The sequence below is a fragment of the Trichinella spiralis genome (genome assembly GCF_000181795.1).
Source record: "Trichinella spiralis strain ISS 195 chromosome Unknown Scfld4, whole genome shotgun sequence".
NCBI lineage: Eukaryota > Metazoa > Nematoda > Enoplea > Trichinellida > Trichinellidae > Trichinella > Trichinella spiralis.
Window position 1 is genome coordinate 3,098,884 of NW_003526943.1, and position 12,202 is coordinate 3,111,085.

A 12,202-nucleotide genomic window follows, 5' to 3' on the forward strand; every position below is an offset into this window, starting at 1 on the left:
TAAAATATACAAATTTCATTAAAAACAACTACTACCCAACCTTGTAAAATGATAATTAACTCTTAAAATAGATTAAAGTACTGAAATTAACATTTTCCATTAAATTGACACAGATCAATCAATACAAATTTATAGAATATGTTTACAACTTGTCAATCTTTTTATGAAAATCATAACATAAATAACAAAACAAACTCTAACGACATTCTTCACTTCAAGAACATTTAACTGCGTAAGATTATATACATATAACATAAAAATTTAATTAAATACAAAGCTACAAAAGAAAATCAGACAAAAAAAGCAAATTTATAAAAACGTTACTAGATAAAAACTAACAAACCTATCAATCTGGCATCATCTGCAGTAATGTTATGTTCTGCGTTTTCAACCACTTCAAAAGATTCCATTCTGCTTCTTTAAATTAGCAGTATAAACTTTACAGCCAACTCAATTCACACAGTAAATAACAACAAAAAAGCCAACATAACACTAAACAAAAAATAAATAAAACAATAAACAGATGCTAATTTAACAATCAAATAATAAATTCTACTGAAAGTTAAAATTAAAAACGAGGTTTTTCAACGAAGTCAAATTAGCTCTTAAGGAATAAATTTACAAATGAATAATAGAATGCATGCAGAGTAGCCATATATTTCCCATGCCACCATTATAAAAATATTTTTCACAAAATACATGGGCTGAATTTACTATGATAAAACCACTCAGTAAATAAAGAAACAAATTAAATAAAAAATATGTTAAAGTGACTGAACGTTTGATTTCAAAAAAATGACATTTACCCAATAAAATAAAATAAAAATTATCGATGATTTCAGTAAGGAATGTTGAAATTTAGCATAAAAACAAAATTTCACAACTTATTCGAGTGCAAATAAGTAAAAGTTGAGAACAATCTCGAAAGAAAAACAGTCAAATCAACTTCAATATGACAAATGCTAAAACTAGCAATTACGGTAAAAAGTGGTAAGCAAGTTTAATGAAAATACTGTTTGCTGTTTAAAACAATCAAATGTTGAAATTTGAAAAAATGATTATAAATAGCTTTAACAGTAAAAATTAAACTCTGAATAATTTAAATTATGAAATTCTTCATTTCATCTCCCAAAAACTAAAAAACTGATTATTATAATTTAGATTAAAAATCTAATCATAAAATTGCATATTCTTTTTATAGAATACATACAGAATGCTACAGTATTCTAAAATTGATACTGATAACAAAATACAATAAATTTTATGATTAGATTTTTAATCTAAATTTGAAATCGTAAAGTTTGAAATTTCGTTACAATTTCTGTATTACAGTAATTTAATAATATGCGAAATAATGCTATGCTAAATGGAATTGCTTTTTAAGAAAGGTTTAAATGCCAGTAAGGTATATGAAATTTAAATATAAGCGAGATTTGGAAATTCTTTTTTATTTCATAATATTACTGCATCAAATTGAGATATTATTGCACAAGTATTATGCATTATGCACATATGCATACAACGTAATATATATAATTGAGGACTAAAAAATGAAAATGTAATGTATTACTTTTTATAAGAATTGGTACTTCTTAACAAGAATTCTTAATTTATTATCCAATTACAAAGCTCTTTATCATGATAAACTTCGCAGTACTTAATTTCAAGCTTTGAAACTTTCTTTATTAAGTTCCTTTAACATTTTGCTTGTAAATTCAACTACACGTAACTCACTGAAAAAACTATGGAAAACAGCGGCATATGGAACAGTTTAGTTGATTCTTGAAGTCTTTTCCTAATTTTCTAAAAACGTAGAAAAATACATAACAGCAAAACAGTATAAGGTAATATAAGTTTTTATAAATAATACTGCACATGCATCTAATACTTGTTAAAGAGTTCATTGTGCATATTGAGTATTGATGTAATTTCATAAGTAACAAAATTTCTGCACTTGTATAAAAGATCTTGAATACGATGCACATTCAGTACTGATATACAATTCCTGTTTGTCCATTTCTGTAACAGATATATGAGCTTCACAAACTGCAAATGCTTTCCTCGTTTTCATTCATATTTTTCTGTTATGTTTTATGGTGGGTCAGGTCAAGCGGTCTTTCTACAGTATATTACTTTGATAATGAAATTTACATTTTTAAGCTAAAATATTCAATAAGGATTTTCAAAATAACATTATATTATAAAATTGGATTATCATTTTGCTTTAGATTGATTTATTTCGCCAAGTACAATTATTTCATAATTCAAATTGTCATGTCACAGCTTGTGAATCATAAAAAAATAAAACTATGATAAATGACATTAGCGCAGAGTTTAAAGCTAGATCATACGAACAATAGAGACGTTCAAGACATATTATTTGATATAAAAGATGTAATTGAATAAAATGAGGAATTTCTGAATAAGTTGAAAATGTGAACTTGATGATTTTTAGTAGATTACTGTTTGACATAGGAAGACAACGTCAGCAGAGAAAGTAAATTTTCCACAACTACTACTGTCGTATTTTATAATCGTTAAAAATTTTTATACTTCTAAAAAAGTTTTTATAATCGTTCATGAATGAATGATCTATGGAATTGTAAACCTCTTTTATTAGACAATCCTAAAAGTCATTTTGACTTTAAGGGATTTTTGGGTAACGAAATTATTTTATTTTCCTAATCTTCACCAGTTTTTGCTTGATTTAAATTAAAACTTCTGTTTCATTTTCAGTTGAAGATCAGCGGATGCACTGTTGATTGATGTAATTGTACTTTTTTTATGTTTTTTGTTTTGATAAATTGAGCACATATGCTGGAATTCAATTTTGTAAATTGTTGTAGTTTGAAAGTTATCATTTTGATAAATGATTTGAAATCAGTTAATTAATCAGTAAATTGCACTATTATTACTGACTGAATAGAACTTGAAGCCACTTATTGTTTTTTTTCATTTATTTTGTAGATGAATTATTATTCTTGTATTTTGAAGTCAGATTTCCAAAGTTGCTTTTATGATCAAATCAGTTTCACAAATTGTGGACAAAGGGAATTTTTTTAATTTAATTTTCTTGATGTAATTTAGATATTATAATTGAATAGAATGTAATTTTCCAGATGCATTTGTTTTTTTCATATTTTGAGGCAATTTTTTTTTGGTTACTGTGCGTGACAGACTGTGAACTGACCTTGGCTTGTTTCGGTTTTATTTTTTTCTGTCGCGCAACTTCCTGCAGCGCTGTGAAATAATAATTTGCAGTCCAAAAAATGACATATTTTATATGTAGGAATTATTATTAATTTTGTTTTCAGCGAATGGAGCTACGCGTCGGCGGTAAGTTTCTGCTGGGTCGTAAAATTGGAAGTGGTTCCTTTGGCGACATTTACCTTGGTAAGTTGACGTTTGAAATTCAGAAAAGCACTGCATTTGAAAAACGGCAATTCTGCTTGCTGATTTGCTTTGGCGATAAATCAATATCATTCGCAGCTTCGTGTCACTCGGTTGCTAGTTCTGCCCTCTCTGAAACGTTCACTGACTGTCACGTATTGCTTTCTAGTTAAGGAATTATTTTGGCAGAAATGCAAGCATGTCGTCGTCACCTGATTAATGTCGTGCTCGTAGTGGTGGTGCTCGTCGGTTCATACCGTAAATGTGAACACTGCCTTGTTGTGGAAAAATTTATCCAATCGAATTTTTCAAATCAATAGACAAATTTACATGTTTTTTGTGAGCAATTTCACTTGCAATCGTCTGGCTGTTCAGTCGAACAATCGACTTCAATTTCAATGTTTATTATAGTCGCTTTGTCAGTTTTGAGAAGTTAGCTCTGCGTACGCTTGCAGCATTTCAATATCGTCAGTATTGCGCAGTTGGAAAATTGTTTACTGATGCACTTATTTTTTATTCATTATTCAACATCAACAACAAATATTCGTCGACGTTATTCATCTTCTCTAATATTTAGATTAGTCATCTTGATTTGTTATTCTTTTCTGCCACATCTGTTTAAAACTGTACGAAATCACAAATAATGTGCAATAAGCTGGAAAACGAGGCTTCCTTAACAATTAACAATTCTTGAAATTAACTAGTTTATAACATACCAAGCAGACTAAAAGATGATGTGTCTTTTGTCATTTTAGTGAATTTCCTTGTCATATTACGGTGGCTTTTATACGAAAATCAGGTTTTTATTCATTTTGCCATATGAAATTTATATATTTGAATTTTGGACATGATAATGAGAAGTAATATTTCTTTAAATTTAGTTTATTTGAATATTTTGTGACAATTGGGTTTGATTGCAAAGCTTGCATGATAAATGCACACATTGAAAAACAAACTGAAATAATTGTCCTATTCGAGAAATTAATTTGACAGAGTTTCAGACACTATATTATAAGAAGATAGAATTAATTTTGATTTTTAAATATCATTCATGATGTCCTATTATAGTATGTGAATATATTTTATAAATTATCACGACGTTTTTATGAACATCGCTTCGAGCGAAGTATAGATCATCAGCTTTTGTAATTAAGTATTTTTTGAAATTTGAAATTGAAAGATTTAAGAGCACACCTTAGAGACTGGCTGATGCATGGTATTTGCATTTTAGAAAATGATGAGAATACTTTAATTAATTTGTAATTTTTGAAATTTTAATCAAGAAATGGTTGTTATCAGGGTTTGATGGAATTATTGATAATGTAATTTCCGGTAGAGTGCTTTTCAAATATTTATGCATGTGCTGTTTCTTCTATTGCAGTTTTCTTTCATATTGAACATTTTAACGTAATTTTGATTTGCCCTGCTATTTCAGGAAATTGCGATTCATTTACTTCAAATTCATCATCGATTATTTTCTACTTTTAAACAGATAATCAACGATGGTAGATGTTTATCAGTATTCTCAGTGCTGTTGTAGATAGATGATTCATTTGCATGATAATTTTCTCAGTGGATATTGTTTTTTTTTGCTTTATTTGTCGTATCTTTTTTTCCTTTTATGTTATAGCTGAGCTTTGGATGTCAGATGCGACGATCAGATTCGAAACATTTGACAAACGATTTAAATTGGAACATGGGAAATGATTGAACTTGCCTGATCCATTGCTCCACTTTTGATTGTCATCTGAGTTCAATGATGTAGAAAACACTTGCTGAGCTGCTTCTTAAAATTGATTTTTTTTGTTCCAAGAGTGTGCTAAGAGATGTGCAACTACATTTGGGGCGGAATAATATCTTGAAATTATGAATACTCTTAATTTGTAATTTTTTTTCTGTTCTTTAAATTTAGTGTCGAATGACTGTGCACCAATGCGATAAAACAGAATTGTAATATGAAATTGAACATTTAGAAATAATTTTACAAAAAAAATATATATTTGCATACATGTATTTGGGATATTTTTTATAAATGAAATGTCTCAAAAGTGCTGAATGTGTTTTGTTGTTATTGTTCAAATGTTGAATATTCAACAGTAGTGATTATTGCTTTCTTTGGTGAATGAATAATGGACTAAAGGGAGGAAGAAAGAATTGTGCCGGGTTGATTTTCAATGAATGAAAGTTCATTGCGGCGTTGTTTCTGAAATGAAAGCATTAAATTTTAAATATCATTGTATGCTTTTTCTGTGATTATTTTTGACGACGTTTTTCTTTATTACAGGACAAAACATGCATACAAAAGAAGAAGTGGCCATTAAATTAGAGTGTAATAAGACAAAACATCCACAGCTGTATATTGAATCGAAATTGTATCGTCTTCTTCAAGGAGGAAGTATAATATATTTTATTTTATTTGCTTATATGGTGAGACTTTGTTGATGAGATATTGTTTTAGCTGGAGTGCCTAGATTGATCTGGTCTGGTGTTGAAGGTGACTACAATGTGATGGTGGTAGAATTGCTCGGGCCTTCGCTAGAGGATTTATTCAACTTTTGCAGAAGGAAGTTTTCTTTGAAAACTGTTCTTTTGCTTGCTAATCAGATGGTCAGTAGGACGAATTAGAGTTTTTATTTTACTTATCTGTGTATCTATTAAGGGGTTTATTGTTATTTAGTTATCTCGCATTGAATTTGTCCATACTTGCGGCTTTATTCATCGCGATATTAAACCAGACAACTTTTTGATGGGCCTTGGAAAGAAGGGTAACGTAGTTTATGTAAGTTATAATATTTTATGATTTTTATTTTCGTTATGCAAAAAAAAACTTATTTAAAATTTATTTTGGTATTTTAGATTATTGATTTTGGCTTGGCGAAAAAATATCGCGACAGTAGAACTTTATTGCACATAGCTTACAGAGAGAACAAAAATTTGACGGGTACAGCAAGATATGCTTCGCTTAACACACACTTAGGCATCGGTACTGGTCAAAATTTTTATCATTCTATTTTTATCATTGATACTGTATAATTAAATTTGTTTTTTGTATTTAATTTTTAGAACAAAGTCGTCGTGATGACTTAGAGTCACTTGCGTACGTACTGATATATTTTATTCGAGGCTCTTTGCCTTGGCAGGGCTTGAAAGCGGCAACGAAGCGCCAAAAATATGAAAAAATTAGTGAGAAAAAAATTAACGTTTCTGTTGAACAGTTGTGTAGCGGCATGCCAGGTAAGTTCCTTGAACTGTTTTTATTTATTTGAAAAATAATGGATTTTGTATTTTTTAAAATTATTTTTCAGTTGCGTTTCTCAATTATTTGCAGTATTGTCGTGGCCTTGGATTTTCACAATCACCAGAATATGCTTATTTCCGTCAAGAATTTAGGAATCTTGCCATTCGCTTGGGCTACGAATATGATTATGTTTTTGATTGGAATTTGATAAAAATTGTAAGTAGTAAAATTATAAATTAGAACGCGAATGGTGCGAATAGATGGATAGGTAGAGGTGTGCGCTTTTTTCTGTTTCAGCAAGATGACGGTTGCAGAAGGCCACAGACTCGACCAGTGGATGTGGCTGTTGGCGGGGAGCAGGCAGGTCCGTCAGTTTTGTCTAGACCTTTCAAAAGCACGATTGTACCGGATACTTTTGAAAAACCGTTGGCGCATGTAACTTTGTACGATAAGTTGTCCGAAGAAGTTCTGGACCACGCCATTGTTGAAGATTATCGGTCGCGCTGTTTCAATCTGTTAGTGAATAATGCAAAGGACGATCACCACCACCACCACACTGCCAACGTTGCGGGTGCCTCGGATACGCAGCGCAAGGGGCAGAATTCTCGGGTCGTCGACCAACAGCAGCAGCCGCATTCCAAAGAAATCAAGAACTCTTACAAAAATAACGTTCCCGAGTGCAAGGATCAGCGTGTAGATAGTTTGAATATTCCAAGTCTTCCGCCGGCGGATTTGCACCGCGAGTGGCCCAAGCCACCGTCAGCTGACTTTAAATAATACTGCCTGCTTGCCCTGTTGCGTTTGTTGTTTGCGCTTTTTCCTCATGTTTCCCTCCCCCCTCCCCCCCCAAAAAAAAAATTCCAAATTGCACGTCTGTCTGTACAATATTTTTGCAGATGGCGTTGAACGAAAAAGCAACAGGTATGTTGTACTATTTTATATATACATTGTCTACAGAAAGCAGTTGCGTGTTTTTCTTCTCTCCTCTGATCAGCTCACACAGTAAGCTTTTCTTCTGAAGATGAAATTCAAATTGCTTCTGTCAAATGTGATTTAATGTGGTCAATTTTACATTGTTATTTCACTCAATTTTCATATCGAAGTGTTATAAGTTTTTTTTGCAACACAACACACAAAGAACACATCTACCGAGAACGCACTTTGAAATTTCAACAGAAATCTGCAAACTGCGAACGAATTTTAAATTTGTTTATTAAATACCTTCGACTCTGCACTGTTGTTCACTTTTGTATATTTTTTCACGTCAGCTTTAATGACAGAATTTTCCATTTTTTCTAATCTTCAGAAGTGGAGGCCCTGAATTCAATGGAAAATGTTCACGAAACAGTATCAGTGGTTACTTTCTTTATGAGACTTGTTTGCAAAAAATTTTACAATTTTACCTCCTCTTTTGACAGTACTTGCTTTGCTTTGGTCGAAATAAGATGTACAATCGTATGTAAATAAATGCACCTATATTACAAGTTAATCAATTATTTTTTTATTCCTAATTTGATCGTCGTTTCGTTTTATCAGATACTCATGTCAAATTTTATAATTGATCAAATACAACAAATCAGACAGGAACGTTTATCAAACAAATGCACTAATGTAATTGATTAATTTAGCACGATAAGAATTATCGTTAATTGCGTGCCGTGACAAGAAATAGAATTTTAGTTTAACAATTTCAAATTGTTTCACATAGCGAACTGCAGAAGGATAAAGAGGAAAAACAATGATGAACATCTGTGAAAATTAACTGAAGAACAGAAATGTTGAAGAATTTTAATAATTTCAATAACGTTGTTGGAAACGGCAGTTGGGATGGATATCTGTGCCAATCAGGCGTTGCGGAAGTACCTGCTTCCGCATTCCGATTATGCTGTATGATGTTGCGATGCGATATCGGGGTTGAAGCAAAGTCGGCAATTGTGCAAGTTTGCTCTGAGCTTAAGCATGCGCAGAGTGAGATGAAAGACAAGGGGTGGTTTTACTCGGTCCCGCTTTTCTCTCATTGGTCTTTGCCCACGCTATTTTATTAGACCGTCAAATCTTTGTTGTATTGGTTTTCATTTTATTTGGCCGTGAAGTCTTTGTCGTAATGGTTCTCTTTGTTTAATTCCTCAGTGAAGTCTTTGTCGCATTGGTTTTTTTTGTCTAATTGCTCATTGATTCAAACTCTTCAGTTGTGATTAAGATTTGACGGTCCAATAAAATAGCGTGGGTAATGACCAATGAGAGAAAAGCGGGACTGAGTAGTACCAAACCGAAAGACAACCAGACGGCTGAACTTTGACATGCAGAAACGTGGGACGTATAAAACAGCCTGGAAATAGCAATGTAGGTCCAATAGAGGAAGCAGCAGCCGATGAGAGATTGGGCGTGGTGTCTGTTTTCAGTGTGTTGGTTGTATTGTGCGCTGCGAGCAGCTGTGTTGTTGGAATCTTGTTGTCTGTGCATCATAACGGCCAGTTTTGGAAATGCCGCTATTGTTTAAAGAAATAGAGTCCACTGCTCCTGAGAGTCAGAATAGGGTCTGCTTTCAGTGTGTTGTTTGTTCGCAAGAAACGCAGTTGTTGCAACAGAATCAGAGTTGCAACAAAAAGCTGCTCTCGTAATTTTGCGCCTTTAAAGCAAGAATAGTAAGCAACTTCAGCTCAATTGAAACCAGAGGCAGTCAGCAAACTATTAAAGCGCTGTTAAATCATAATGTGCAAAAAATATGAATTGTGAGACATGAACAGAATTGTATTTTTTTTCTTGGTTATTCTGCTTTAAACAGAAATAATCATTTAAGCTTCCTAATATGCATTAAAAAAAACAAAGCTGATGATATTGACGAGAACACGCACAGCGGCCTTAAAGCAACCAACTAATTCAGACTAAAATCTAACCAATAGTGAAAAGGTTAGAAATCATCCAATCACAGATCCCAAAACTTTTCCTTTTTTCTATTCATGTTTTCAAATTGCGACGTATTTAATTGTATGTTTCACACACATTAATTTAGTTTAGTAAAAATTATATTTATCAAGCAGTTATTAAAATAACTATATAAATCCATATTAAAATTTTCTAAAAGAATTTAATGCAATTTACGTTTCTAAAGCAGATTTTGGGTAAATTATTACAAATTAAATAAATAATTTAAAGTATTTTGCTAATTTATTAATAATTTTAATTAATTAATGCAATAAATCATGCTTTTATGGAAATATATGCAGTCTGCTAAAACAAGTGAGCTTTAAATAAATTTAATACTTAATTTCTATTTACTGTAACTTACATTTCATTTGAGGTGGATGCTGCATCTGTTTTCTGTGTGTTTTGTAGAATGGCGGAATCGGCTTACTCTAAAATTAGAGAAGATGTATCAAAAACGAAGCGTTGTGGTCATTACGATACTTTGCGACAGGAATGTCTTGCAACAATTATGAATGACGTAGGTTATTCTTACACTGTTGTAGTATATGTTTTTTTTAATTATATCATTTTGCTTGACGTTTAATGCGCAAAACTTTACGAGATTTTCCTTCAATTCATTAATATGTTTTTAATAATAATGGTTTTAAGTTGATATTACTTTTTCTTAAATGGATGCATTTGTATAAGCAAATTTTAAGTGAATATTGATTCCCTTAATTTTCAAATAAATAAAGTTTCTTCTTATTTAAGGAATGAAAATATGATTTTTGTTATATTTTATTCTAGGTTCCATTTAAAACAATTGAAAATCGTCTTCGTAACTTATGTGAAAAGATTCTACGCGACATAAGTTGGAATCCGACTTCTAACAAAACTGCTGTTCGTGATGAAATGGAAGTCAGACTTAAAAGGTGTGACAGTACTTTTTCACTGTTTTCTTTTACATTGTACTTTTGTAGGGAAGACGGATTTACTCCTTCAGTTAATGCACTGGTTCGTAAATTTATTGCCACGCCACATTTTCAAGAAAAAGCGAAAAATATAATTAGAGAAGTAGTTATGAGTTCGAAGGATGCAAAGGAATCAGATTCAGGTGAATTGTTCATGAAATTTGAATTTTTTTATTTTCATGCTTTTTTCAGCTATTGGAACAGCATCATCAACTACATCTGTTAATAACCTGATGTCAACTACTGTTAGTGCACCTATGGCGATTCATACAAATTATAATATGCTGATGAATTCGGCTCCTGCAACTGCAGCATATCCTTTTATGGGTGCAACACCGGGAAATGTAAACTATAATCAGTTTTTGGGTGCAGCTGCTGCATCTAATGCAGCTTATGCATCGTTCATGGGTCCATCCGCAGAAGTTCCACAGTTTGGTTTGTATCCAAATGCGCCTTATGTTAGGCAGAACATTCCACAAGTTGTACCTATGCAACCTTATTATCAACATTTATCGGCTGGAACGCACTTACAAAATTTTGCACCATTTTTTACTCCTGTGCCACAAACGGTATCCTTCACCAATCCAGCTGATGCTACAAAACAAGCAATGACAAATGTCACCACCAACAATACGACAACAACCGTAAGCAACCAACAACCAATAACGAACGCGATGCCAAATGTTCCAACTGTACCAGGGGCCGCTTACGCTTCCATGTTTACAGGAATTCGTCCACCGGGTTCGGAATTTTTTAATTTCAATCCATCGATCGCTTTTGGCTGGAACCCAATGAATGCTGGCGTTGTACAGAGCATGCCAGCAGGGGTGCCGCCTGTTAACACTGCATTGCCGATCGTCGGGCAACGAACTATGCCCCCGACGACTACTGCTCATTCGGATGTAAAATTTCGAATTAACTTAACAACATCGCAAGCTCAATAATGATTTTTACTGTTGTATGATGTTGTGAGTGTTACATTTTACGCTTTACAGTAGATTGCCATTGGCTTGTTTTGTCTATGCACAATTTTGCATTTGCGCATAGCAGTTTTGACATTTGATCTACAAAAAAGAAAGTTATAATATCTGCGTTTTGTAATGTACAACATTTTTACGTTGATTGTTGTACTTGAAATCGAAATAAAATCACTTTGTACGTTTTGCTTCTTCATCTAAATATGTTTGCTGCTGCGTTTTAATTTTTTTAAATTGAAACTATTTTTAAATATAGAGACTGTTAATTATGAATACATTAATATTTTCAGCAATCAATTTAAACACTAAATCATCAGATTCAATATAATGTGACAAATAAAAACAATTGGAAATAGTTCAAATATTTTAAAATTTTGGTTATTATTTTGAAGATCACTTAATGAACAAAATAAAGTACTGAAAAATAATGAACAAGAAAACAGCGAATAGGAGTGGTTTTACTCGGTCCCGCTTTTCTCTCATTGGTCTTTGCCCACGCTATTTTATTAGACCGTCAAATCTTTGTCGTATTGGTTTTCCTTGTCTAATTGCTCAGTGAAGTCTTTGTCGCATTGGTTTTTTTTGTCTAATTGCTCATTGATTCAAACTCTTCAGTTGTGAGTAAGATTTGACGGTCCAATAAAATAGCGTGTGTTACTGTTCTCTATGAGAGAAAAGCGGGACCGAGTAGTACCAAACCCAGCGAATATGTCAAATGT

The 12,202-nt window shown here is 32.2% G+C and overlaps 2 protein-coding genes across 2 annotated transcripts; both read left to right on the forward strand.

The window, feature by feature from the left end:
* The first annotated feature begins 5,682 nt into the window (after nt 1-5,682).
* Tsp_00783 (casein kinase I isoform delta) lies at nt 5,683-7,405 on the forward strand. Its single transcript, XM_003376531.1, has 7 exons — nt 5,683-5,785; nt 5,849-5,997; nt 6,068-6,169; nt 6,247-6,379; nt 6,454-6,624; nt 6,696-6,817; nt 6,869-7,405. Exons 1-7 carry the CDS (start codon nt 5,683-5,685, stop codon nt 7,403-7,405), a joined length of 1,317 nt encoding a protein of 438 aa, XP_003376579.1.
* Nucleotides 7,406-9,111: 1,706 nt separating this feature from the next.
* Tsp_00782 (elongator complex protein 2) lies at nt 9,112-11,450 on the forward strand. Its single transcript, XM_003376532.1, has 5 exons — nt 9,112-9,245; nt 9,965-10,073; nt 10,343-10,467; nt 10,516-10,649; nt 10,699-11,450. Exons 1-5 carry the CDS (start codon nt 9,112-9,114, stop codon nt 11,448-11,450), a joined length of 1,254 nt encoding a protein of 417 aa, XP_003376580.1.
* The last annotated feature ends 752 nt before the right edge of the window (nt 11,451-12,202 follow it).